Source organism: Lathamus discolor, chromosome W (genome assembly GCF_037157495.1).
Source record: "Lathamus discolor isolate bLatDis1 chromosome W, bLatDis1.hap1, whole genome shotgun sequence".
Classification (NCBI taxonomy): domain Eukaryota; kingdom Metazoa; phylum Chordata; class Aves; order Psittaciformes; family Psittacidae; genus Lathamus; species Lathamus discolor.
In genome coordinates this window covers 38,771,160-38,798,793 of record NC_088908.1, presented here as the reverse complement: position 1 = coordinate 38,798,793, position 27,634 = coordinate 38,771,160, and the positions used below count along the sequence as shown (strand labels likewise).

The 27,634-nt window shown below is 48.6% G+C and overlaps 1 protein-coding gene and 1 long non-coding RNA gene across 2 annotated transcripts; one reads left to right on the top strand and one right to left on the bottom strand.

The window, feature by feature from the left end:
• Window positions 1-1,678: 1,678 nt before the first annotated feature.
• On the top strand, window positions 1,679-2,611 carry LOC136004266 (G-protein coupled receptor 35-like). The gene has a single exon (XM_065660613.1). It carries the CDS (start codon window positions 1,679-1,681, stop codon window positions 2,609-2,611), a length of 933 nt encoding a protein of 310 aa, XP_065516685.1.
• An 8,151-nt stretch (window positions 2,612-10,762) lies between these two features.
• Window positions 10,763-26,375, bottom strand: LOC136004483 (uncharacterized). Its single transcript, XR_010608487.1, has 3 exons — window positions 26,311-26,375; window positions 14,287-14,379; window positions 10,763-10,808 (listed from the first exon to the last, which is right to left on the bottom strand). It is a non-coding gene; the product is annotated as an uncharacterized LOC136004483 (long non-coding RNA).
• Window positions 26,376-27,634: the final 1,259 nt, after the last annotated feature.

Genomic DNA, 27,634 nt, shown 5'->3' with positions numbered 1-27,634 from the left:
CTCTCTTGAGCTACTCACCTCAGCAATTGGCCGGCAACGGTTGGTGGTGCCCGGTTTGAATCTCCCGCCCAATACATACATACATTACGTCATTTTCCAGAAAGTTCCCCGCATGCGCACAGAATTGTGCTGGTGGTCTCTGAGGGTTGTTTACTTCTTCCAACAATCTTCATCACTTCTGGCAGCTTTTGGAGCACGCGCAGTAGATGCTCATACCAGTTTAATTGGTTCGTTAGCACCAGAGACATAATAATCCTCCTATCCTCCTACTTATCAGTTAGTTTAACTGTAGCCCATCCTGGACACCTGCCATTCCCAGATACTCCTTATCCCTGTGTCCTGTTCTTCTAGACTGTTTTTCTTAAAACTCTGTCAACTATAACAATTTATCTTGTCCAAAAATGCTCAGTGTGTTCTCTAGCTGCACTCTATTTTTTTTTCTATGTATCATGCACTTTAGTAATTTTCCATTGCTACTGTTACAAAGCCATCAAACTTAACATTACTTAAAACTGATTCTAAAGGTTTATATATTCCATTTTGTGATTTTGTGTCCCCCTTGTCTCACAGCCACAGCCCTTTCATGCAGCAGAGCACACCAGCCCTGTTTGCCTGCCTTGTACTCAAGCACAGAGGCTGCTGCTGGCATTGCAGACCAGGGCTGATGAAAGCAATCTAGGCATCAGCCATGCCAGCAAAGACATCTGCCTGATGCAGTTAATGAGCATAACAATGTGGCAGCTTCTGCCTTTGATGTAAGCTATTTCCCTACTGCTACTTACTGTAATTCAGAGAGGTTTTCCTCAGGTGACAGCCAACAGCTTCCTTCCAGGGTGCAGGCAGCAATCAGCAAGCCTCTTTTGGGAAACCCAGAATCGAAGTCTATCCTGAAATGCATGGGCTTAAAATCAGGTTAATCCTTGCACCCCCCATAGCCCTCACAAGGAGTGGACAGATACATGCCTCACTCATTCACTTACGGTTTCAAGCATGCCTTTGGGATGCAGGAACTCAGATTCATCTCTCTTCCTCAGCTTTGAGCAGGAGCTCCAGGCTTGCAAGGCAGCCCAAAGGCTCAGACACCTGCCCAGTTAGAGCCAGAGCACGAGCATGTCCACCAAGTGACATCTGCTATGCCCCTCCAGGCCTTCACACCGCTCCTCTGTCTCCCAAGCCAGCAGACCTGGTAGACGAGCTTTTGCTCATGGGTTGTGCTGGGCTTTAGGTTTGGTTGCTGTAATCCCTGCCTAGCTCATAACCAAGCTAAGGGTAATCTTACCTCATTTGCACAGCCTGGCTTAAGGAATCCCATTGTCACAGGATGCCCTCACTACCTATAGGGATTCTTCTCACTGCTATTCCACCCCTCCATTCAAGATGCCACTATTTAATACAGACTGTCTGCCGTGTCCTATTGGAAGTGTACTTGGAGATATTTACTCCTAAACTGAGTAAATATAAACAAAGCATGACAAAGGATGCATCCCAGTTAGAGGCTGACTGAGAAGGCCAGCTTTGTAGACTCAAATTCACATTTGTGATGGGCAAAGAAAACAGTTAACTTAAATACCTTATTTTCTACGGGATATGCATCTATCAAGAGGTCGGAGGAAAGTCTTACCATGTCTTTTCCTATTTCAGGTCTCAGAACATCACACAACTTCTGCACAACAGGTCAATGAATGTGTCCGGCAACTGCAGTATCACAAGTATAGAACTTTATCACCATGTCTGTCTCTTTGAACTTGCTCTGTATAACGTCATTTTCTTTTTTGGAGCTCTGTTTAATGCCCTTACCCTCTGGGTGTTCTTCTGCAAGATAAAAAAGTGGACAGAAACAAGGGTGTATGTAATCAACTTAGTCTCTGCAGACTGCTTTGTCATCTGCACCTTGCCTTTCATGGCTTATTTGCTCTGGAATAAGTCAGCCTGGGATGAACTTTGCCAGTTTACAGAGACAACGTATTTCATCAACATGTTAGTGAGTACCTCCGTAATTACATTTATCTCCACTGACCGATACGTTGCCATAAAACACCCCTTGAAAGCCAGGGCCTTCAGGTCTCCATCAAAGGCAGCCCTTCTCTGTGGGCTTCTGTGGGTTTCTGTGATAATCGGTGCCATTGCACAGATTTGGCAGAGCCAATCCACCCTCTGCTTCCAGAAGGATATCACCGTGCCTGCTGCTCTGAGCCTGCTTTCCATGTTCTTCGTTTTTATTCTTCCATTAGCAATCTTGACTTTTTGCTCCACAGAAGCAATCAGGAGCCTTAAGAGATGCCTGAACACCAATTCACCAGAGGAGAAATCAATCCAGAAAACTGTTCGCATTATTTATGCAAATCTGATTGCATTTCTAGTATGTTTTCTGCCAGCCTTCTTTGGGTTACTTGCCAGGTTCGTAACAGATAGCATTGGAGCTACCTGTTTCATGCTCCACGTTATGAAGAACATCTCCTCCGTGACAAGGTGTGTTGCCACATCCAACTGCTGCCTGGATAGTGTCTGCTACTACTTTGTGACCAAGGAGTTTCATGAAGCCCTTCTACCACCCAAAACCAGCAGTGAAAAAACAGATCAAATCCACACCTTGCAGACACACACTTGTTAAAGGTGGAAGGAGGGAGGCAAGAGGGATGAAAAACAGCAAGCTCCCAAAAAAAAAAACATCTCTGCAACATCAGGTGTCCTGGGTTTAGCAGCAGTAATTTTTCTCCTTAGTAGCTGGTGCAGCGCTGTGTTTTGACTTTCGGCCTGAGAACATTGCTGATAACACAAATGTTTTAATCTGACCAAGGACTTTCTGAGCCTCATGATCTGCAGGGAGGAGGGAAAGCTGGGAGGAAGCAGAGACAGAACACTTGACCCAAACTGACCAAAGAGGTATTCCATACCACAGCATGTCATGCCCAGGAGGTAATGGAGAGTTACCCGGAAGGGGTAGGACTGGAGGGCTGGATGAGGTATCAGTCAGGTGGGGTTGGGAGAGTTATGGGTCGGCTGGTGCTGAGGTGTTGTATTCTCTTCCCTTGTTATTTCCTTTATCATTATTATTATTGGTGGCAGCAGTAGTGATTTGTGTTATACCTTAGTTACTAAACTGTTCTTATCTCAACCCATGGGAGTTGCATTCTTTTCGATTCTCCTCTCCGTCCCTCCGGGTGTAGGGGGAGGGCAAGAAGGGAGGGCAGTGAGAGAGTGACTGCGTGATTTATGGCTGACTTCGTTTAAACCATGACAGTTCTTTTTGGCACCCAACGTGGGGCGCAAAGGGTTGAGATAAAGACAGATCTGACAAGATTAATAGTCACTCATCACAATGCTCTCAAAGTTGTTTCTCTTGATCTCACAGTTTCAGAATGCTGTACGTTACTTAGAACCGGTATTTGCTGGGTTAGTGTTTATGAAGTGTGGGGCTTGGGCTACGGTTCCTGTTTCACTGTACTTTATGGCAAAGACTTGTAATACAGGCAGGCTCCGGCAGCAGGGCAGGATGGACGTGGCCGTGGACTTGTACTGCCCCTCCCACTGCTTTTCACCATCCTGGCCCCTGTCCTCGCCTCCGTCTTCATGAGGCTACGGGGAGCCGAGTGGGAGCGGCCCCGGGAGCCGGTGGCAGCCGAAGTGGCCCGGGAGAGCTGCCCTGGGGACCAGGCGGTGGCAGGAGAAGGGCCGGAAGCCGGGAAGAAGGCGGCCCCAGAGCAGCGGGAGGAGGCGGAGAAGGAGCTGAGCCCAGCTGCCAAGCCCAGTCCTGCAACACCCGACAGTGTCCCCCGGAAGCCGCCCGCTGAGCCCCAGAAAGATGAAGGAGTTCACACAGCATTTCCCAGCAAGGCAGAGGAGAAACATATGCACTCGAAAAAAGAGCAGCTGGTGGTGGGAGAGGTGGCAAGCACAGCAGCTACACCAGCCCCAGGGACAAGTATAGCAGCATCATTTGAGAGTTCTGAAGGTTTTGAATGGCCTTTGGGTACCCTTGGGACCTGCCTGCTGATTGTGATTGGGATCAGCATGTTGGCACACAAACAGTGTGTTCTACCCACAACCATTTTGTCTTATCTCAAAAGGTAAGCAGAGCTGGGTTTGGGTCTTGTCTAGGGTTATGCGACAATACAAGAGGAGCAGGAGATTTTCCCCAAGGCAAGACAGTCATGAGTGGCATGGTGTGTGGGACAGTATGAGACAGTATCTAGTCCACTAGACCCCTCCAGTGCTTTGGAAGCATCGGAGATGGAAGGCAGCTCTATGGAGTCCTCAACGACAAGTTGCAAGAAACTGCTGAAAAGGACAGTGAATTATTTTGAGCCTGGTGGGCCCATGACACTTCAGGTCATCAGGGCAGAGATGCAACATAGAGATGGACTCATGACAGAGGAGTGGACTTAGCAATGGACACTATTGCCCAGGTTATTCACGAGTGTGAGCACTGCACACAGCCGCCCCTGGTCCAAGAGACTGTTACAAGAGATGGAGCCTGACATCATTGACCAGATGGACTCAGCAGCTTTATAGGGACTGGTCCATGCACTGAGTGCACTGACATAACAGTGATAGAATCATAGAATAGTTAGGGTTGGAAAGGACCTCAAGATCATCTAGTTCAAAACCCCCTGCCATGGGCAGGGACACCTCACACTAAACCATCCCACACAAGGCTTCATCCAACCTGGCCTTGAACACTGCCAGGGATGGAGCACTCACAACCTCCCTGGGGCAACCGATTCCAGTGTCTCACCACCCTAACAGGAAAGAATTTACTCCTTAGATCCAATCTAAACTTCCCCTGTTTAAGTCAGAACCCGTTACCCCTTGTCCTGTCACTACAGTCCCTGACAAAGAGTCCCTCCCCAGCATCCCTATAGGCCCCCTTCAGATACTGGAAGGCTGCTATTAGGTCCCCATGCAGCCTTCTCTTCTCCAGGCTGAACAGCCCCAACTTCCTCAGCCTGTCTTCATACGGGAGGTGCTCCAGTCCCCTGATCATCCTCGTGGCCCTCCTCTGGACTTGTTCCAGCAGTTCCATGTCCTTTTTATGTTGAGGACACCACAACTGCACACAATACTCCAGGTGAGGTCTCACAAGAGCAGAGTAGAGGGGCAGGATCACCTCCTTCGACCTGTTGGTCACGCTCCTTTTGATGCAGCCCAGGATACGGTTGGCTTCCTGGGCTGCGAGCGCACACTGCCGGCTCACGTTCATTTTCTCATTGACCAGCACCCCCAAGTCCTTCTCCGCAGGACTGCTCTGAATCTCTTCTTTGCCCAGTCTGCAGCTGTGCCTGGGATTGCTCCGACCCAGGTGTAGGACCTTGCACTTGTCATGGTTGAACTTCATAAGGTTGGCATCAGCCCACCTCACAAGCGTGTCAAGGTCCCTCTGGATGGCATCCCTTCCCTCCAGCGTAACAACCGGACCACACAGCTTGGTGTCATCGGCAAACTTGCTGAGGGCGCACTCAATCCTACTGTCCATGCCAGCGATGAAGATGTTAAACAAGACCGGTCCCAACACCGATCCCTGAGGGACACCACTCGTGACCGGTCTCCAGCCGGACATCGAGCCATTGACCACAACTCTTTGTGTGCAGCCATCCAGCCAGTTCTTTATCCACCAAGTGGTCCACCTATCAAACTGATATCTCTCCAATTTAGAGAGAAGGATGTCGTGTGGGACAGTGTCAAACGCTTTGCACAAGTCCAGGTAGATGACATGAACTGCTTTACCCTTATCTGTCAAATCTGTAGCCCCATCATAGAAGGCCACCAAAATGGTCAGGCAGGATTTCCCCTTAGTGAAGCCATACTGGCTGTCACCAAGCACCTTGTTGTTTTTCATGTGCCTTAGCACGCCATCCAGGAGAATGTGCTCCAAGATTTTACCAGGCACAGAGGTGAGACTGACTGGTCTGTAATTCCCCGGGTCTTCCATTTTCCCCTTCTTGAAAATGGGGGTTATATTTCCCTTTTTCCAGTCGTCGGGAACTTCACCTGACTGCCATGATGTCCTGGTTTTGAGCAGCAGCAGTCATTTTTCTCCTTCTTAGGAGCTAGTACAGTGCTGTGTTTTGATCTTTTGGCCTTGGAGCAGTGGTGATAACGCCGATGTTTTCAGTTGCTGCTCGAATGTTTGGTGTGGCCAAGGACTTTCTGAGCCTCATGCTCTGCCAGGGAGGAGGGGAGGCTGGGAGGGAGCAGAGACAGGACACCTGACCCAAACTGACCAAAGAGGTATTCCATACCACAGCACGTCATGCCCAGGATGTAACGGGGAGTTACCCCGGAAGGGCTGGAGGGACTGCAGGGTTGGAGGAGGTATCGGTTGGTGCTCGGCTGGGGGGAGTGGGGCGAGTTATCAGTTGGCTGGTGTTGAGGTGTTGTATTCTTTCCTCTTGTTATTTCCTTTATCATTATTATTATTGGTGGTAGCAGTAGTGATTTGTGTTATACCTTAGTTACTAAACTGTTCTTATCTCAACCCGTGGGAGTTGCATTCTTTTCGATTCTCCTCTCCATCCCTCCAGTAGCAGGGGGAGGGAAAGAAAGGGGGGGAGTGAGTGGACGAGGTTTGTGGTTCGGTTTAAACCACGACAGTTCTTTTTGGCGCCCAACGTGGGGCACGAAGGGTTGAGATAACGACGGAGATGATCAGATTAATAGTCTTCACAGTGCTGATTTATTGGCTCTCAAAGTTGTTTCTCTTGCTCTCAGCGCTTCAGAATGTAGTACATTACATAGAGCCGGTATTCCCTGTGTTCGTGTTTATCAAGTGTGGGGCTTGGGCTAAGGTTTTTGTTTCACTGTACTTTATGGCAATGGCTTGTAATACGGGTGGGCTCCGGCAGCAGGGAGAGATGGACGTGGCCGTGGACTTGTACCGGGCCGTCCCGCTGCTCTTCACCGTCCTGGCCCTTGTCCTCGCCTCTGTCTTAGTGAAGCTGCGGGGAGCCGAGGGGGAGCGGCCCCGGGAGCCGGCGGCGGCCGAAGCGGCCCGGGAGAGCGGCCGCGGGGACCAGGCGGCGGCGGGAGCGGGGCCGGAGGCCGGGAAGGAGGCGGCTGCTGAGCAGCGGGAGGGGGCGGCCGAGGAGCCGAGCCCCGCGGAGGAGCCGAGCCCCGCGGAGGAGCCGAGCCCCGCGGCCGAGCCCAGCCCCGCGGAGGAGCCGAGCCTCGTGGCGGCCGAGAGCGTCCCCCGGCAGCCGCCCGCCGAGCCGCAGGAGGATGCAGGAGCCCAGGCAGCATTTCCCAGCAAGGCAGAGGAGGAAGAGCTGCACCCAGGGAAAGAGAAGCTGGTGGTGGGAGAGCCGGCAAGCACAGCAGCTGCACCAGCCCCGGGGACAAGTACAGCAGCGTCATTGGAGAGTTCTGAAGGGTTCGAATGGCCTCTGGGTACCCTTGGGACCTGCCTGCTGATTGTGATGGGGATCAGCATGTTGGCACACACACAGAGGGTGTTCTACCCACGACCATTTTGTCTGATCTCAGAAGTCAAGCAGAGTCAGGTTTGCTTCTTGTTTGGGGTTAGACAACAATATGGGAGGAACAAGAGATCTTCCCCAAGGCTGGACAGCCATGAGTGGCAGGGTGTGTGGGACAGTATGAGCGAGTACCTGGTCCACTGGGCCCCTCCAGTGCTTTGGAAGCATTGGAGATGGAAGGCAGCTGTATGGAGTCCCCAGCAACAAGCTGCAGAAACTGCTGAAGGGGACAGTGAATTATTTCGAGCCTGGTGGGCCATGACACTTCAGGCCATCAGGGCAGAGATGCGACACAGAGATGGACTCATGATCGAGGGGTGGACTTAGCAATGGACACTATTGCCCAGGTTATTCACGAGTGTGAACACTGCAAACAGCCTCTCCTGCTCTGAGAGACTGTAACAAGAGATGGAGCCTGACATCATGGACCGAATGGACTCAGCAGCTTTATAGGTCCATGCACTAAGAAATGATGTTTTTCTCTGTGTATATGTAGATGTATATATATATGTAAGAGTGATGGCATATTGAAGATGTGGGATCTGAGCATGACGTGAATGGTATGGAATAAGGGGTGGATAATGTCCTGGTTTTGAGCAGCAGCAGTCATTTTTCTCCTTCTTAGGAGCTAGTACAGTGCTGTGTTTTGATCTTTTGGCCTTGGAGCAGTGGTGATAACGCCGATGTTTTCAGTTGCTGCTCGAATGTTTGGTGTGGCCAAGGACTTTCTGAGCCTCATGCTCTGCCAGGGAGGAGGAGAGGCTGGGAGGGAGCAGAGACAGGACACCTGACCCAAACTGACCAAAGAGGTATTCCATACCACAGCACGTCATGCCCAGGATGTAACGGGGAGTTACCCCGGAAGGGCTGGAGGGACTGCAGGGTTGGAGGAGGTATCGGTTGGTGCTCGGCTGGGGGGAGTGGGGCGAGTTATCAGTTGGCTGGTGTTGAGGTGTTGTATTCTTTCCTCTTGTTATTTCCTTTATCATTATTATTATTGGTGGTAGCAGTAGTGATTTGTGTTATACCTTAGTTACTAAACTGTTCTTATCTCAACCCGTGGGAGTTGCATTCTTTTCGATTCTCCTCTCCATCCCTCCAGTAGCAGGGGGAGGGAAAGAAAGGGGGGGAGTGAGTGGACGAGGTTTGTGGTTCGGTTTAAACCACGACACATGATTTTTCAAATATGATGGCCAGTGGCTTAGCAACTTCATTCGCCAACTCCTGCAGGACACGCAAATAGATTCCATCAAGTCCCACGGACTTGCGCGTGTTTATATTTTTAAGATGGTCTTGAACCAGATCCTCTCCCACAGTGGGCCCAAGGTCTTCATTCTCACAGTCCCTGCATCTACCTTCTAAGAACTGGGTGGTGCAGCCAGAGCCTTTGCCAGTGGAGACCGAGGCAAAGAAGTCATTCAGAACCTCAGCGTTCTCCAAATCCTGCGTAGCCAGTTCTCCCCAGAGCTTCCTCAGGGGGCCTATTTTGTCCCTAGTCTGTTTTTTTGTTTGCTACGCACCTGTAGAATCCCTTCCTATTATCCTTAACATCCCTGGCTAGGTTTAATTCTAACTGGGCCTTAGCCTTCTTAACCTGGTCCCTAGCTTCCTGGACAACATCCCTGTACTCTACCCAGGCTGCCTGTCCTTGCTTCCATTTTTTAGAAGCCTCTTTTTTCCTTTGAATTGTCCTCAGCAGCTCCTTATCCATCCAAGGAGGTCTCCTGGCCCTCCTGCCGCACTTCCTTCTAGTTGGGATGCAGCACTCCTGAGCTTGTAGCAGGTGATCCTTGAATATCAACCAACAGTCTTGGGCCCCCCTGCCCTCCAGGGCTATATCCCATGGAACCTTACTAAGCAGGCTCTTGAAGAGGCCAAAGTCTGCTCTTTTGAAGTCCAGGGCAGTGAGCTTGCTACACGCTCTTCTCGCTCTCCTGGGGATCTCAAATTTGACCATCTCATGATCGCTGCATCCAAGGCTGTCCTGGAGTACCACATTCTCAACAAGCCCTTCCCTGTTGGTGAGCACAAGGTCAAGCATGGCACCTCTCCTTTTCGGCTCCTCTATTACTTGCAGAAGGAAGTTGTCTTCCACACAGTCGAGGAACCTCCTGGATTGCTTGTGCCGCGCAGTGCCATCATTCCAACAGATGTCAGGGTGGTTGAAGTCCCCCGTGAGAACAAGGGCCTGCGAGCGTGAGGCTTTTCCTATCTGTCTGTAGAGTGCTTCATCCACAGGTTCTCCTTGATCAGGCGGCCTGTAACAGATCCCCACAGTAATGTCTCCCACAGATGTTTTCCCTTTAACCCTGACCCACAAACTCTCTGTAAACTGCTCACCTGCCCCCAGACAGAGTTCCATACTCTCCAGCCTATCCCTAACATAAAGGGCAACTCCCCCTCCCCGCCTGCCAGGCCTGTCCTTTCTAAAGAGCCTGTAACCTTCCATTCCAACACTCCAGTCATAGGAGCCATCCCACCATGTTTCTGTGATGCCTATTATATCATACCCCCATAGATGTGTACACATCTCTAATTCCTCTTGTTTGTTCCCCATGCTACGGGCGTTTGTATAGAGGCATCTGAGACGAGCTCCAATTGAAGACGGCTCGTTGGCTGGAGCAGCTGGAATATATCTACATTGTTCTGAGCTTTTATTATAGGTGCTGGCAACTGACTGGGTGTGTTGGGATGGAATGATGCCCCCATCCCCCAACACATCTAGTTTAAAGCCTCCTTGACCAGTCTGGCTAGCCTCCTACCAAAACTGTTCTTCCCCTTCTTTACCACAGCAGCTCCACCAGCCCCCAGTAGATCTGGCCTACTAACTTCAGTCATATGTTCAAGACACCCAAACCCCTGACTATGACACCACCCTTTTAACCATCTATTAACCTGTCCAATCCTCCTAGCTTTTTCTTGGTCCTCCCCTGTGTCCTGGAGAATTGACGAAAAGACTATCTGAGCACCGGTGCCCATAACCACCTCTCCCAGGGCTCTGTAGTCTTTCTTTATGGTCCCCAGTCTACTACTACATATATCTCTAGCACCCACATGGATCACCAGGAGCGGCTAATAGTCCGTGGAACTTACTAGAGCAGGTAGCCTCTCTGTAACATCCCTGATCCGTGCCCCTGGTAGGCAGCACACCTCCCTCGAGACAGGGTCCGTCCGACAGACGAGTGCTTCTGTCCCTTTCAAAGTAGAGACCCCTATTAATATGACTTGCTGCTTTTTCTTTGTAGCGCCAGTAGAGATCTTTACCCGTGCATAATCCGGCTGTTTGTGGTGCAAGCGCGTTTCCTCGTTAGTCTCCTGAAGGACAGCAAAGCGGTTCTGCGTGGGGACAACAGATTTAGGAGGAAGCCCCTTGCCTTTAATTGTCCTTTTCCTTCTTCTTTTGTTATTTTTCTTTGTCACTTATTCCCAACTTCCCGGGTTGGTGGCCTCCTTCTTTCCTTCATGAGCTGGAGGGGAAGCTTGAGGCCCCTGCACAGTATGGGGCTGGAGCAAGCAGCCCTGCTTCCTCTCAGCTACCCTGACATCTTGAAGCCCGCTAACAGTATTGCGCAGCTCAGCCACCTGCTGCAGGAGGACCTCAACCAGGGAGCACTGAGTGCAGCCCTGCCCATCGTGCACTTTTCCCTCACAAGACCAGTTCAGGCACCCTCTACACTCCAAGCTCTGCACTGCAGCCTCCCCTGTCATCTGCTCTGTCTGGGTGCCTACGCTGGCCACCACTGGGGCAGCCAGAGCAGAGCTCCCAGAATGGGCCCTGGCCATACAACAGGTGCTCACCATCCCACTTGATGGTATATTGAAAATGTGGGATCTGAGCATAACGTGAATGGTATGGAATAATGGGTGGATACTGTCCTGGGTTTAGCAGCAGTAATTTTTCTCCTTCTTAGTAGCTGTTGCAGCGCTGTGTTTTGACTTTCGGCCTGAGAACACTGCTGAAAATACTAATGTTTTAATCTGACCAAGGACTTTCTGAGCCTCATGCTCTGCCCGGGAGGAGGGAAAGCTGAGAGTAAGCAGAGACAGGACACCTGACCCAAACTAGCCAAAGAGGTATTCCATACCACAGCATGTCATGCCCAGGAGGTAACAGAGAGTTACCCGGAAAGGGTAGGACTGGAGGGCTGGATGAGGTATCGGTCAGTGCTTGGTTGGGTGGGGTTGGGAGAGTTATCGGTCGGCTGGGGTTGAGGTGTTGTATTCTCTTCCCTTGTTATTTCCTTTATCATTATTATTATTGGTGGCAGCAGTAGTGATTTGTGTTATACCTTAGTTACTAAACTGTTCTTATCTCAACCCGTGGGAGTTGCATTCTTTTCGATTCTCCTCTCCGTCCCTCCGGGTGTAGGGGGAAGGCAAGAAGGGGGGGAGTGAGAGAGCGACTGCATGATTTATGGCTGACTTTGTTTAAACCACGACATCAGGATAAGACACATCTTCAGTGTTATTGAGATAACTGTTGCTCTTTCTCAGATGCTAAGGCCACTGTCTCCACCATGCACTTATTTGTACATAACATGCAACTAAACATATGAAACTGAGCACCCATACAGCAGTACACAAATCCACTTCTGGTACTGCTATAGAGATGGTCACTTAAACCCACGAAAAAAATCCATGTACTACAATGCCAAACCTAATATATCTGTGCTGCTCACACCAAAACATACACTGGTAGCTTCCTGCCAGCCTATATCATTTCAAAGCTTGCAGCTATTACCAGGACACAGCTATTGCTGTGCATGGAGTAAAGACAGTGGCCTGAGACTATTGCCCCATTCCTGACATTTAACACCTGGATCAGCTTGTGGCAACACCCTGGCATTTTTGAGACTAAAATAATTGTGGATATAAATAAAGCCATTACTGCATGGAAAAACAGAGGCCCGCAAAGCATTGTAGACCCCAGAACAGAACTTTTTCATTGTGCCTATCAGGTATAAATCTATGAAGATCTGATCTTCCTAGCTGGATCCCGGACCACGCATCAATGTAAATGGCTGGCTTTCCAACTACAAATCTCCTCTATAATACCTGTGCTTACTGACTATGCACAATGTATCCTCCAACCCCACAGGGAAGTGACAAAAGAGCAGCTCAAAACAGTTAAGCCACAAATTTGCTCGCAGCCCAGAAAGCCAACCATATCCTGGGCTGCATCAAAAGTAGTGTGACCAGCAGGGTGAAGGAGGTGATCCTGCCCCTCTACTCTGCTCTTGTGAGACCTCATCTGGAGTATTGTGTGCAGTTCTGGTGTCCTCAACATAAAAAGGACATGGAACTGTTGGAACAAGTCCAGAGGAGGGCCACGAGGATGATCAGGGGACTGAAGCACCTCCCGTATGAAGAATAGGCTGAGGAAGTTGGGTCTGTTCAGCCTGGAGAAGAGAAGGCTGCATGGAGACCTCATAGCAGCCTTAAAGTATCTGAAGGAGGGCTATAGGGATGCTGGGGATTGACTATTCATTAGGGACTGTAAGTTTCAGGACAAGGGGTAACGGATTAAAACTTAAACAGGGGAAGTTTAGATTGGATATAAGGAAGAAATTCTTTACTGTTAGGGTGGTGAGGCACTGGAATGGGCTGCCCAGGGAGGTTGTGAATGCTCCATCCCTGGCGGCGTTCAAGGCCAGGTTGGACGAAGCCTCGTGTGGCATGGCTTAGTGTGAGGTGTCCCTGCCCAAGGCACGGGGTTTTGAACTAGATGATCTTAAGGTCCTTTCCAACCCTAACTATTCTATGATTCTATGATTCTAAATGGAAATCTTGGGGCACTAGAAGGAAGTGCCCCACAGAGTCAGCATGGGAAACATTATAGAGTTGTTGAAATGGATGTGATAGCTGTATCTCCTTTGGCTCCATGGTCCTTGACTCTGAGCATCTCTGACTTGTAAATACCTAAAATATTCTTCCAGGGAATGCAAATCCATATTCTGCTCATTTAAGCCTACAGGCAACTAACTTTCTTGGTGACAGCTTACAAACAGTTCCCTAAAAGTGTCCTGTCACTTTCTAGTGTCTGCAGACCACATGCTGAAACCACTGTCTAGACACCAGCCAAACAACATATGAAACAACCATTCCCATCACAGAAAACACTCCTCATCCGAACATTAGATCTAACTGCTTTGTGTCAATGCCTTGGCACAGGACCCAGCATGATGGAAGCTCAGCAGAAAAATGGATGAAACCGCTCAGGTCAGTCAATCATTTATGTCCCAGTTTTCTTTGACATATTATTTAATGCTCTGATATTAATGGTCTTTCACTGCAAGCAGAGTGCATGTGACCAATTTAATCACAGCACACACTGCTTGGTCCTCATTCTGCCTTTTAAGTCCCTTTTCAAAGGGAGCAAAAGAAACCAGACACAAATTGTGCCTGAACTTAAAAATCATCCATTGCTTAAGGTGGTGCGTGAGTGTTGTCACCCTTGTAGCTGTCAGCAAATACACTGCTATTAACTACCCTTGGAAAGCAAAAGGCTTAGGGTCCCTGTTAGCCCGTTCTCCTTTATGGTGTGCTGTCAATGCTCATGACAGGCATCACTTATGTGTCCAGGCAAGAGGTGTTCAGAAAGGAAGATATCTTCTGCTTTCAGAAACAGCACAGAGGGCCTTCAAAAATGTTCTTTCCTGTAGGATCCCCTTCTGGGCTTCTGCATCTCATTGGTTATAATGAATGCCTCTTCCAAACAGATTATCATGAAAATGTTCATTACTTTGAAGAGAGATGAAGGTTCAGCCATATCAACCTGTTCTCCTACTGTTAACCCAGAAAGCAAAATACTTACTTGTTCTGCAACCCCTGTCATGTTCATGGTTTCTGCCTGTTGACATGGGGCACCTTGTCCAATTTCCAGTGAGCTCCAATGAAGTTGTCTACTCTGAAATACAAAAGAGTAATGTGTTTGTCTCTGTGGCCTCCTGGATAGGCCTTGTAGGATGGCAAATAAAAACTGCTGTTGAGATACCATTTGCTACTGTTTTATAACCAAAGAATTTCAGAGCAATTTCTTCTTCCCCAAACGCAAAGTTTTCAAATCCAGGAAGGATCACAGACAAGGCACTCTATTAAATAAACTAAACAGCTTCCATGGTTTCAGCCCAGCCAGCAACTAAGCACCACACAGCTGCCCGTTTACTCCCTGTCGATGCTAAAACCAGTACAAATGTGCTAAAGCATTTATAGTTGGCATTCCTACACGAAGCCAAGCTTGCTGCATATAGAGCTGTATGAAGTGTTTTTCTCTTGGAAAGAAGCAAACTGAGGCCTCCCACTGTTCACGTTCTACATTAAAAACATTAAGTGTTTCTTTTTCTCATTGTAAACTAGAAATTTGTTGACTTGGCAATCTCAGTCATGAAGTAATGGTTTCTGTTGTTTGCATTGACTGCTAGGAAAACAAAAAAGGAAGCATTTTTAGCAAGTGATAATAAAGCTATTTCATAGTATTACATCTATAAATAAATACTCATTCATCACCATTATACATCAGAGTCCTCAATTATTAATGATAAACTTATACCAGAGATTGCAAAAAGACACTTAGCTAACATGATATAAAAGCTGCCTTACAACAGGCTATTTACAGTGTAACCCAAAGATGAGCAAGGAACTTTCCAATTACCTGAAGATGCAGACACTACCTGGGGCAAAAATAATTATCTGGTTTTACATGCTAAGGTATAATGATGTTAATGGTGGGTTTCTGACACCTGTCTTCAGTCAGAACAAAACCTCAGCTCCATGAGCGCTCCCAGTAAATGGAACAGCACCTTTGCCACAACAAACCATGGAACCTGGCCCACAACAAACAAACTAGCAGCCATCACACAGCACTGGAACAGCAAACCATGAGGACAGCGACACTGTGATCCACACATCTTTCTGATTTCCTTGCACAGGAGCCTCGCTCACAACAGAAGGGAGCAGCAGCCACAGTCCATCAGAGCTCCAACAAGCAGGGCTAGACCACTGCATTCTGCTAATGTTTCAGCAAGATAGAATCTCTCTGTCCCTTGAAAGGAAAAGATGCTGGCAATGGCTTAAACTTAAAATGAGGAAATTGATGCTGCAGTAAAAATTTAGCCTGTGGGGAGCAGGGGGGAACACAAAATGCAAAAACAACAGGCAAGGAAAGTAATCCAGATTCTTGCTTCTATGTGAGCAGCCATCAGATTCAGCAGTTTTGGCCCTTCTAAGCAGAAAAGGCAGGGACTAGCATTGTCGTGAAAGGAAGACTTGGACGACTCAATATGAGTTAACAGCAAGCTTCGTTTATTGGGCTTCTACCTTCGGTTAATATAACAGTGAATATGCAAATACTAGGCACTTGATTGGTTCTGGCACAAATAAGGCATTGTGTAAGCTCTATATTTTTGCAGCTACACCGTGCACCCCCCCACCATCCTCGTTCTCATGCACTTATCGCTTAGTGTCCTTGGCTGTGATTGTTCATAGTATGTTGCTGTTTGCCAGTGTCCTTCATTTCCTCATTATCTGGTGTGAGAGGTTTGCACCATGTTCTACACAGATGTCTTGTTTCAGCTCGTTGATGGGAACGTGACCTTTTGACCTTTTTCGACAAGCCAATCCTCCACAATTCCCCCTTTTTCTTTGTAAAGGAATAAGGACTGAGTCAGGAGTCGTTGTAAACAAGCAGAACAACATTGCAAAGCATAACAAAGTAACAAGCCCCCTATAATTATGAGGCCTATAACGGCGAAGCAGCTTGTAAAGCAAACGTATATGCAGCTCTATGAAGTGAGCCACGATTTTCAAATAACTCAAGTAATTCAAAATCTGTACTTCTAAAATCAGCTAAATATTTCTGAAGCGCTATAAGCGGGTTACGTAAAAGATAATTTGACAGACTATACAAAAAGTCTTTGTTTCAGCTAACTCTGGCTAAGATGGCCTTATAGACTGACAACCACCACAATACAATTCTACTGTAGGGTCACACTGATGACAAAAACTACAGAGTTATCGAAGCACTTGTTGTATCACCAATCTCAGTTGTACCACTATATGCCTGTGGCCATGGACCGGATCTAGGAGGGCGACCGTGCTCAATGAAAGCTCTGTGTTGACTAAGGAGTTAAGTTCTTCTATTAGTGGCTGTAGCGCTCGGCGCAAGCTACGCTCCTCCCGGGCCTGCGAGTCAGGGTCCATACACTAGCTCGGAGACGCCGTCACTGGAGCTTCTGCAACAGTCGGTCTTAGTCACTTGGATGGTACCCACAAGGGTCCTGCAGGAGCACAAACACAGGCGTAACCACGGCCCAGATATATTACTTCTGCCGGTCCCTGCCACAAATCTGTATTAGGATCTCGATAGTACGCCTTAAAAGAAGGCTTTATCTTCTGCGCTTGTGTTTGTACAAAGTGCTTAATAACCGCTAGAGTTTGTTCATCACTAAAGATGCATAAATAATTTAATGTAATTTCACCCATATAATCAGCATCGATGACACCTGGAACAATGAATAGTCCTTTCAACGCAGATGATGATCTCCCCAGTAGCAAGGCTAGTCTCATAGATTCTTTTAACAATTCTGGACCTAGCTGGACTTGAGCCTCCTTAGTGGAGAACTGTCCAGTTCCCATCAGGTGTTGTAATTGCACCCCAATCAGGGGATCTCCCTGGCCTCGCTGAAGTGCAACTGCCTCGACAGGTTTTCTGCCAATACATGTTCCATAACAAGAACTGCGAAGGGGTGAGGATTAATTTCACAATACTTTTAAGATAACAGCAAATCTGTTCCCCAAATATATGACAACATCTGCCTAGTGGGTTCAAACTGAATGCCTGTAGAAATAGAAGTTTGCCTTAAATGAGATAGCAATTTCCAATTTAAGGGAGACATTTCAGCATTTACTGCATGACCTTGAGCGTTAATCCGGTACTTAACAGGAAAGGTGAGAATCTTTTCCTGCAACACCTGCAAACAATCAAAATCATTGTTTGACAGATCTCTCTCTGAATAGATTTCCAGTCTATCACCTGGATTCGCATTTGTCTACCTGTGATCTGCAACTTAACCTTCTTTTCTTCTCTCCCCCCCCCCCCTTTTTTTTTTTTTTCCAGAAGTTGTTCACTCTGCTTTGCATGGCTACAAACAGCAGCCTGCTTGGCAGCAGCTACAGCTGCCTGCCTGCTTCAGCAGCAGCCATAAATACGTGCCCACAACCACACTTTTGCATTAACCCTTTCTCGCCTGAAATGTTAAACCACTACCTGTTAAAAACTTTTACATGAACACGATAACAAAAAAAAAATACATAGAACACCATCTGCTCTCATCACACACACACACATACGTATGCATATGGGATCCCACAAGCACATTTCACACAACTACAATATTTGAAACACAAAATTCAGACAATCATTACTCGCACTATAAAGTCCCATGTACATAATGTGGCATAAGGACTCTGTGAAGACTATCAGGAAACCAGCTCCAACAAGCATCATTGCAGTGTGAGGTGGCAGGCTCAGCCCTAGCGAGCATCCCCGCAGAGGCTCTGCCTCCCTCACATCGCATGAGGCTTGGGCTTTTATACTGCTCAAAAATGCACACTCATTCTGACACAGGTGGCCAGTCTATGTCAGAAGAAGTGGCCAGCAATATCTATAAAGGTTTCCAAGCATCAATAGAATCATAGACATATTTGCTATCTTCTAGTACATGAGTATCACAGAGAGACTGTATCAAATGAGTTGTATATGGGACCCCAAGTCCACGGTCCGTCGCAGTCCGCCACAGTCCTCCCAATACCCCTGATAAGGGCATATGAGAGACCTTCCCACCGCGGGTCTTGATCTAGCATATACATCACAGGGAAAGCACACAACACATCTGCATCCCACACCCATCTCGCTTCTCCCTTTACAGCTGTCCATTTATCATGAGGATCTGGGGGATATAAATTAGGCTTCTTTTCCGGCTCCATGTCAAAAGGATCATCCAGGTCAGCATCAGAATTAACAGGCGTCAGAACTTCAGGAGCAGCAACAGCAGCCTGATGAGCACGCACAGGTTCCTTCTTGGGGTCAATAGGGCCCGGGTCAAAAAGACTGTCTTCATCTCTGTCCTCAGTCTTTGCAGACGCGGCGGCAACTGGCAGAGGCTCAGGGGTGGCCAGGGGTGGGGGGAAGCAATGTGGGGGGCTACTTGTGTCATCACGCGGGTCCCCCTCACGTTCTGTCCTCCGTTTCCCTGTAGTCTTCGGCAAGCGGCAGGGCAGTGCGCAGCAGATTGGCATTGAGGACACCAGGCTGCCCCGGCGGGGCAGTTTCGCTGGAGGTGGCCCTGCTGGCCGCATCGGAAACAGCGGACTCTCAGAACTTTTTGCTGGTACTGGTTGGCTGGGCGAGCGGAGAGGAGCGAGGGCTGCGAACACTTGGTTTCGGGATGTTTCTGCTTGTGCTTTCGATCCCTCTCCTAATTCTTTGATGGCATTCACTAACATAGCCTGATTACCGGTAGGGACTTGCACGGCACGTTCTAATAACTCCTCAACACTCCAATTCCCTGGCAGTGTCACTATAAGATTTCGAACAACGCTGTTCCCGTTTTGCAAGACACGCTGCTTTAAGGTAGCTCCTTGCATATATTCCGGCACCCCAGCTGATTTTATAGCTGCGGCTACTCTGTCTACAAAGGAACCTAGTGACTCGTCCCGGCCCTGCCTCAGGGACATATAGGAGGGCAATCCACCAGGGGCCTTAATTCGATCTATGGTGCGCCGGGCCGTGGCCATTGTCTCCCTGATTTTATCAGGCCCTAAGAGGGCCTGCGCCTCTGTATGTAGAAAAGGACCCAACCCCATCAGCTCGGGGACAGTCAGCCCGTATAAAGGATTCCCAGGGTGGCGTTGTTCGGCCACTGATTCTTGGCAAAATGCTTGCCAGTATGCGTTAAATAACAACTGCTGATGTGGGGTTAATATGAGGCGGGTGAGACTCTTGACATCATTGGGGAGTAACAGCCCCCCCCCCCAGATATAATCCAACATTTGTTTAGCGGGCTCCCCCTGAATACCACATTCGCTCACTGTCGCTCGCAGCTGCGACAGCAATTTCCCATCTAACGGTGTGATACTAGCTGTAAGGCCACCCTGAGGCCCCTGCTGACAGGTCACCGGGAATGGCTGTAACGTATCAGCGGCAGCCTCAAGATCCCCCTCCTGGGCAGCCTGTGCGGCTATCTTTTTCCATATACGTTCACGATCAATACCCATGCCCTTGTTGCCAATTTGCAGGTTTCCCTCCTCCACCAGCTTACTCACGTCCCCAGATTCTGCATCCCCGGGGGGGAGCTTTTCAGCCGGACCCGGGGAAGCAAGGACCGAGGAGGAGGGAGAGCCGGTGGGCGGTATATAAACCGTATTGGTGAGGGGCGGCAAGGGCCACGGGTCTCCCACCCCCCCCCTCAGGTGTTAGAGGAGACCGCGCCGAGCCACTCAGTGACGGCTTTCGCCGCCTTCTGCTTGGCACGGTGCTGATCTAACGCGTTAGCAACTACCCGCCAGGTTTTTCCCAAATGCTTTGCCGTTTTATCACCGTCAAGGGTGGCTGCCCACAGCTTATCTCCTAGTTTCTGCCACTCGTCACTGTCAAAGATCGTATTGGGGTCAAGGAAACAACCTTTCGCTACTCCATAAGCTATCACTCCCGCTAATTCCTTCTTTAACTCCTTCTCCTTAATACCACGCTTTTCTAAAAAGCAATTAAATAAATTCAGGGCAGCTTGCCTCTCCATACCCCCTTTTAAGGTACTCGCGCTCCGTTGCCCTACGAGGCTTCGGCTGCTCCTCCTCCTTGGTGCAACGCTGCCGATGCAGCCACTGCAAGTCCGGCGGCGCCCAGATCCCATCTATATGGTCGTCCTTTCGCGCGATGCGCCGCTTTGACCCTCCGGGGCAAGATCGGAGCCAAGTGCCAGTTTTCACGGCCGTGGTGTCGGTACCCTCCGCTCCATGTTTGAATCACGTCGGGGTCACCATTTGTCGTGAAAGGAAGACTTGGACGACTCAATATGAGTTAACAGCAAGCTTCGTTTATTGGGCTTCTACCTTCGGTTAATATAACAGTGAATATGCAAATACTAGGCACTTGATTGGTTCTGGAACAAATAAGGCATTGTGTAAGCTCTATATTTTTGCAGCTACACCATGCACCCCCCCACCATCCTCCTTCTCATGCACTTATCGTTTAGTGTCCTTGGCTGTGATTGGTCATAGTATGTTGCTGTTTGCCAGTGTCCTTCATTTCCTCAGTATCTGGTGTGAGAGGTTTGCACCATGTTCTACACAGATGTCTTGTTTCAGCTCATTGATGGGAACGTGACCTTTTGACCTTTTTCGACAAGCCAATCCTCCACAGCATGAGTCGTTATTTCACTGTGTTGATGCTGTGGGAGTATGGACAGGGCTATAGTACAGAGGGCCCTGCAAGGCAGACAGGGCCAAGATCTTCCCCGACAGAAAAAGGAGGCAGGAAGGCCATCAAACCTGTCTATTAGCAAACCGTACCAGAAGGACAGGAAAACCTCATGAGAAGGGCTTTCTTTGACTGAGAAACAACCTCAGGCAGCACATCAGTCAGAGCTTACAATGGAAGGGAAAATGACTGTACAAAACTGAATTAAATCTTACAGATCAAGAAGTACAAAGATCAAACAGTTCTCAGCAAATTCTTCCCTTAGACATGAAAAGTTACCTACAAATTACAAGCAAAGAAGTGAGATCACCTAGTACTGCTGCTGCTAAAACAGCAAACTTGTCCACGTATGGCCTGAAAACCACCCTATTGCTTTGTCACAGCTTTCAGTAAGGATGAAGAACCCAGAAAGTCCAGAATTTAAAGGAACTGGCACATGAAATCTCACACCAGCACCAAGGCTTTTAAACAAGTCAGACAAAATAGGGTCAGGGGGCAAAGACCACCAAACAGAGCCCCTGCTCTTCATACAGGCGCTGGTTCCCAGTAGTGCCCCCCCTGACTACCCTGATGGAGAGCTGCCAGCAAGGAAGTGAGAAAACAGCACACGTCACCTGCACTGTGCCACACGGTGACAGCGCTCACAGGGCTGAGACAGGCTGAGAACTGCTGGGGCAGGGGAAAACACCAAGTGAGCATCACTGGTCCAAGGCAGAGGTGATAAAACCTGCAACTGGATGGAAGAAAGGGGCCAAAAGGAGCTGCAAGAGCCTAGAGGGTAGCTGATATGGACCCGAGGTGGAGAAAAGAAAAGCATGAGGATCCTGACACAGTGCTGTCCAGGAATCACACAGAGACCCAAGAGCAACACAAGGCGACACACAAGGTCTCTGCAGGTAACACTTCATCATACCTTTGCCTACTGGTAGCTGGTGTTGAGTTGCTGTGACATATCCTGGTGAACCTGATGATCACAACCAGCTGTTCTGTGCCTGGTAACATGATTTGTCCCTCCTTTGAAGCCTCACCAGGCTCATGGGAGACACAGCTGCCCTTGTCTGGTGACCACAGCACCAAGCTGCGGATGGGAAGCATCACACCAAAGAGATGTTATGAGTTGAGCTCCCTTGAGGCTTCATTTTGCCTGCTCATGGTTAATATTGCTAGTGATTGCCTTGATACAGACAGTAGGAATGTGTGGACAACATCTGATGATGATGGAAAGTGAAGTGTTTTCTGTAAGGTGGTGAAACTGTCACAACACAGGAGCTGGGTGACTTTGAAAACTGAATGTCGTAGTTTAAACCAATCCACACAGGTTGTCCACTCACCCCCCCCCCCCCCGACCCTCCCCACTCCCGGAGGGATGGGGAGGAAAAATCAGGAGAATGTAACTCCCACGGGTTGAGATAAGAACAGCCCAGTAACTAAGGTATAACACAAATCACTGCTGCTACCACCAATGATAATATTGATAAGAGAAAATAACAAGAGAATACGATACCACCGCCGAACGAGTTCGACCCCCCCGAAGAGCGAGAGCCTGCCCCTTCCGGGTAACTTCCAGTTCCCCCTCCGGGCATGATGTGCTATGGTATGGAATACCTCCTTGGCTAGTTTGGGTCAGGTGTCCTGTCCCCGCTTCCTCCCGGCCTCCCTCGTCCCCAGCAGAGCATGAGACTCACAGAGTCCTTGGCCAGAATAAACACCACTTAGCAACAACCAAAAACAATCAGTATTATCAGCTCTCTGCCCAGGCTGGAAGTCAAAACACAGAGCTTGCACCAGTTACTAAGAAGGAGCAAAATGGCTCCTGGTAAACCCAGGACACTGAAGTACTAACAAGGACCATGACATGTAAATGACAGTGGTTGGGGATCAACGAGCTGGGCGTACTAAGTCAGTAACTAATTTATAAGCTTCCACCAACAAGCAGCCTAAGAAAGGCAAAATCAGTCCCTGGAAACGCAAGAGAAGCATTTAAACCAAGCTCTATACTGAGTATACTCTAATAACAAGGAATTAATCTCAAAGGCTGGTTTGTAAAGCACAGACAGACAATGCAGAAACATTTCTGAAGCTGCTTTAAGACAACCTGGAAAGTGGGAAGGGGAAATGCGCTTGCCCAAGACCCAGTTCAGGGTACTGCAACCACAGAGCAGTCACAACGTCAGCAGGTACAGGGGCACAGTGCCATGTGTTCTCAGCATTGCTGGTGGAACAGAAATATGGAACATGAGAGAATTACTGTGATTCAGACTGAAAACCTGTTATAACAATCACAGAACTGTCTGGAAACCACAGCACTCAGCGCTCTGTGAATGGGACTGTAGGCCCATTCAGGTGGCAATCCCCACACCGGCTCCAGCAGGACCAGTGGTCTAGAAGGCAGAGAGAAGACCTCAGGATGCTTTAAACCCCCCAATAGGTCCCCTCCAAGAAATGTGCACACCCTGTTGGCCAAGGAAGGTCAGCAGGAATTGCCCAGTGAGGTATCAGGCACTGGGAAGTAATTCAAACAAAAAATCCAAAACCATTGCCAGAGGAACTGCTGCAGGGCTGCACAGCAGATGAGCGTTTCACCTCACTATTGCAAGCTCCTCAACAATGCTACCACATCCCCGAATCAACAACCCTACCCTAACCCCACCCACAACCCTACACATGCCTCCAGACTAGGCCACGCCCCCATGAAAAGCCCCACCCCTTGTATAGACCACACATCCACCCCTCATTAGCCCTGCCTGCAGCCCTGGCCCCACCCACAGCCCAGATCACACCTTCCCCAGAGGCCACACCCCTTGCCCCTCATTGGCTCACCCCAACAGAGGCCTCATCCCTGGTACCGCCCATCCCTTAGCCTAGACCACGCCCACACTCCTACATTAGCTCCTCCCACAGCAAAGACCACCTTCCTAAGTGCCAGTGTCCAGACTATGATGCTAAGCCTAAGTTGCCAGGAAAAAGCTGGTGCTGGGCATGGCAATCCACTCCATCTGTGTATGACCTCACAAGGCAGTGCTCTCAGACACCCCATAAACCAGTTCCATAAGTGCGAATATTCAGATGCTGTGACTAAACGTAATGCATAAGGACCAAAGCAAATAGCTGGTCAGGTTCTACATAGGGTGCCCTCCAGAATGGTGCCATGAACAGGTATATCCTCACTTAGCCACCTAAATCTCCATCTGTGTAAAGCCTCCCTGGAAAGCACCTTCCGGTGAATCATAAACCAGCTCCATAAATGCAAACATCCTGACTCTCCTCCTAAGCTTTATGCGTTCAGACAGAAACCAGGAGCTGGGCATTTCTTACACATTACACTCCAGAACAGTCCCACCAATATGGGTATCCTCACTTACTTACACACCTAAAACTACCTCTGTGTAAAGCCTCACTGGAAAGCACTCTGCACTGACCCACAAACCAGCTCCCTAAATGCAAATGTCCAAATCCTGATGCTAAGCCTATGGTGCCAGGACATAAAGCTTGTGCTGGCCATCAGCTACACGTGGTGCCCTCCACAGCACTGATGCCAAGAAGGCAATCCACCCTTGCTTAGCCACGCAAAGCTCTATCTGTGTACAACTTGGCAGGGCAGCGCTCTCAGGCATGCCATAAACCAGCTCCCTATGTGTGAATGTCCAAACCCTGTACCTAAACCTAATGAATAAGGACAAACACAAATAGCTGGTCAGGTTCTACAGAGGGTGCCCTCCAGAATGGTGCCAACACCATGGATATCCTCACTTACTTACACACCTAAACCTCCATCTATGTAAAGCCTCACAGGAAAGAGCTCTCTGGTGAATCACAGACCAGCTCCCTAAGTGCGTATGTCCAGAAGCTACTAAGCCTAATATGTTAGGCTAAAAACAAATAGCTGGGCATTTTCTACACATGCTCCCCTCTGGAACAGTCCCATTAATATGGATGTTCTCACTTACCTACACACCTAAAGCTCCATGTGTGTAAAGCCTCACTGGACAGCACTCTCCACTCACCCACAAACCAGCTCCCTAAGTGCTAACTTCAAGGGAAGCATAAAGTTCAGCCATGGCATCCGCTAAGAGTACTCCACGCCTAGTGCTCATTGTTATACTAGGAGATTACTCCAACTGGGGGTTGCTCTGTGCCCTGCCACCACCCCAACCAGAGCTGCTCCAGTTCGAGGGGACTGTGACTGGTTCGCACACGGGGTATGGCAAGTGAGGAGTAATTTGGAGCTCGCTTAATGCAAAGGGTTACATTCCATTCCTCCCTCATGATGCATCTCCAATCCTAACATGCTCAGTAAAATCCAATGTTAAGTCAGTCATTTAAACAGTTTAGGAAAGAGCATAATCCTTCATGTTTCATTACACTGTGTGTTCTGTGGAAATAGCATTACACAAACTGCTAGAACTAGAGCAGAGGAAGCCTCAAAAAAGTACAGCATCAAACCCAAAGCAACTCAACAATCTGCTGTAAAAACCACCCCAACAGTCCTCAGCTTGTTTGCAACATCTTTAATGGGAAATATTATCAGCCCTTTCCTTGCTCTTGAGTAATGGCTCCATCCATTTGCATCCTCTCCACTCAGCCTCCAACTGACCAGGACAAAACCCATCTTATCAAGGCAACTTTTAGAACCTGCAGTGGTCTCTCCTCTGCATGTCCAGTTTAGAGAGAAACCATTGCAAGGCAGACTGGGCATTTCTGGACATCACTTGCAAATCCCAGTACAAAGATTGACCACAACAAACAGATCAAGTGCTAGGGAAGGGAAGGTAGACAGATAGGGGCCACGCTTCAAATAACTGCCTTGCCAGCTAGTATTTAGAAATGCTTTCCCCAGGCCAGCAGAAACCTGTCTTTTAACCAAAGGGAGCAATGATGCTTCCTTCATAACAGACTTTAAGAATTCAAAGCTATTAAGCACCTATCTCACTTGGTTCAGCTCATGCAACTACGTGACTACTTCTTTCTCATTTTCCTTTCATCACAAGCATTCAAGTCCCAGTAAACATTAGCAAAGCCCTTTACACCTCCCATCAGATTCCCAGTACACTGGTGTGTTTCTTCAAAAGCCTTTCCAGCCAATAAAACTGGCCCAAACTAATAATACTTGTTATTTAGACAGAGCCATCCTTGCTTGGGATCTCTTCCAAACAGACTTCAGCAGGAGCATAAGGAACAACATTTTTCCCAGATAGATTTGAGTCTGATCTAAACATGCTTCAGATTCCTCATCTATATACATCATATATACAAAGCTAACCCCAAATTTCTCAGTTGCTTCTGGGTAATACATGATGGTAACTTGGAAATAAAGCAATTTTACAGGTTGCGTATAATGTACAAAAGTATATGGGTATTACTTACCATCAGATGATCGAGTTTCTGGTACTCAGGGACAAGATGGAAGGCATCCCAGCAGTCTTCCCTGGATTTCCCCTAGTCTTGATCTGGATGATCGCACACAGACAAGAGCAGCAACAAAGCTGAGGAAAAAAACCCAAGAATTGCAACATTAGTCCAGCAAAAGCAGTACTAGAGTGCTCTAAGCCTATTTGCTAATACAACCCAGCAGCATCAAAACTCTTCAAAACATCAGGGAGTGCCAAAAAGATGCAACCACTTTGGAGAATGTGCTGGAACCCTGAAAAATCGCTTTAGAGTTTTCTGTTTCCTCCTATTTTCCTTTGAACCCTTTGCTTACTGCCCATGCAGGACTGGTGTTGCCAGCACACTCTTCGCTGCAGCACAGAATAGCCGAAGACTGTGTAGCTGACTCAAACCTGAGGCCGAGAAGGACTATTTGGTGCTTACTGGTGCCAGCTGCCTTCCAGAGAAGGATAGAGGGGGGTTAAATAAAAACAGCAAACTGGAAAACACAGAGAAGCAGGGGAAAATTGCTGTTCTTCCTCGTTTACAGGTAGGGAAACTGAGGCACAGACCGCTGAAATCTGTCCAGAGAAGCTCTAAGGGGAAAGGTGGAGAGCTTGAAAAAGATGCAGAGCAGGGCTTTACAAGGACACAACCTGAATCTTCCTTTGATCTAAAGACCTCACTTTGCCACCTAAAACTCCATCTGCACACCACCTCTCTGGCACCCGCTCTCGGGCTTCCCGGTGTCGTGGTTTAAACTGATCCACACAGCTCGTCCACTCACACCCCCCCCCCCCCCAACCCTCCCCACTCCCGGAAGGATGGGGAGGAGAATCAGGAGAATGTAACTCCCACGGGTTGAGATAAGAACAGCCCAGTAACTAAGGTATAACACAAATCACTGCTGCTACCACCAGTGATAATATTGATAAGAGAAAATAACAAGAGAATACGATACCACCGCTGAACGAGTTCGACCCCCCTGAAGAGACAGTGTGCCCTTCTGGGTAACTCCCAGTTACCTCCCTGGGCATGACGTGCTGTGGTATGGAATACCTCTTTGGCTAGTTTGGGTCAGGTGTCCTGTCTCTGCTTCCTCCCGGCCTCCCCTCGTCCCCAGCAGAGCATGAGACTCACAAAGTCCTTGGCCAGAATAAACATTACTTAACAACAATTAAAAACAATCGGTGTTATCAGCTCTCTGCCCAGGCTGGAAGTCAAAACACAGAGCTTGCACCAGTTACTAAGAAGGAGCAAAACGGCTCCTGGTAAACCCAGGACACCTGGAACACAGCACACAGAGCGTGAGCGTCCGGCC

What these genes read in the sequence shown, in the direction of transcription:
- LOC136004266 (XM_065660613.1), top strand. Translation starts at nt 1,679, where the DNA reads ATGAATGTGTCCGGCAACTGCAGTATCACAAGTATAGAACTTTATCAC.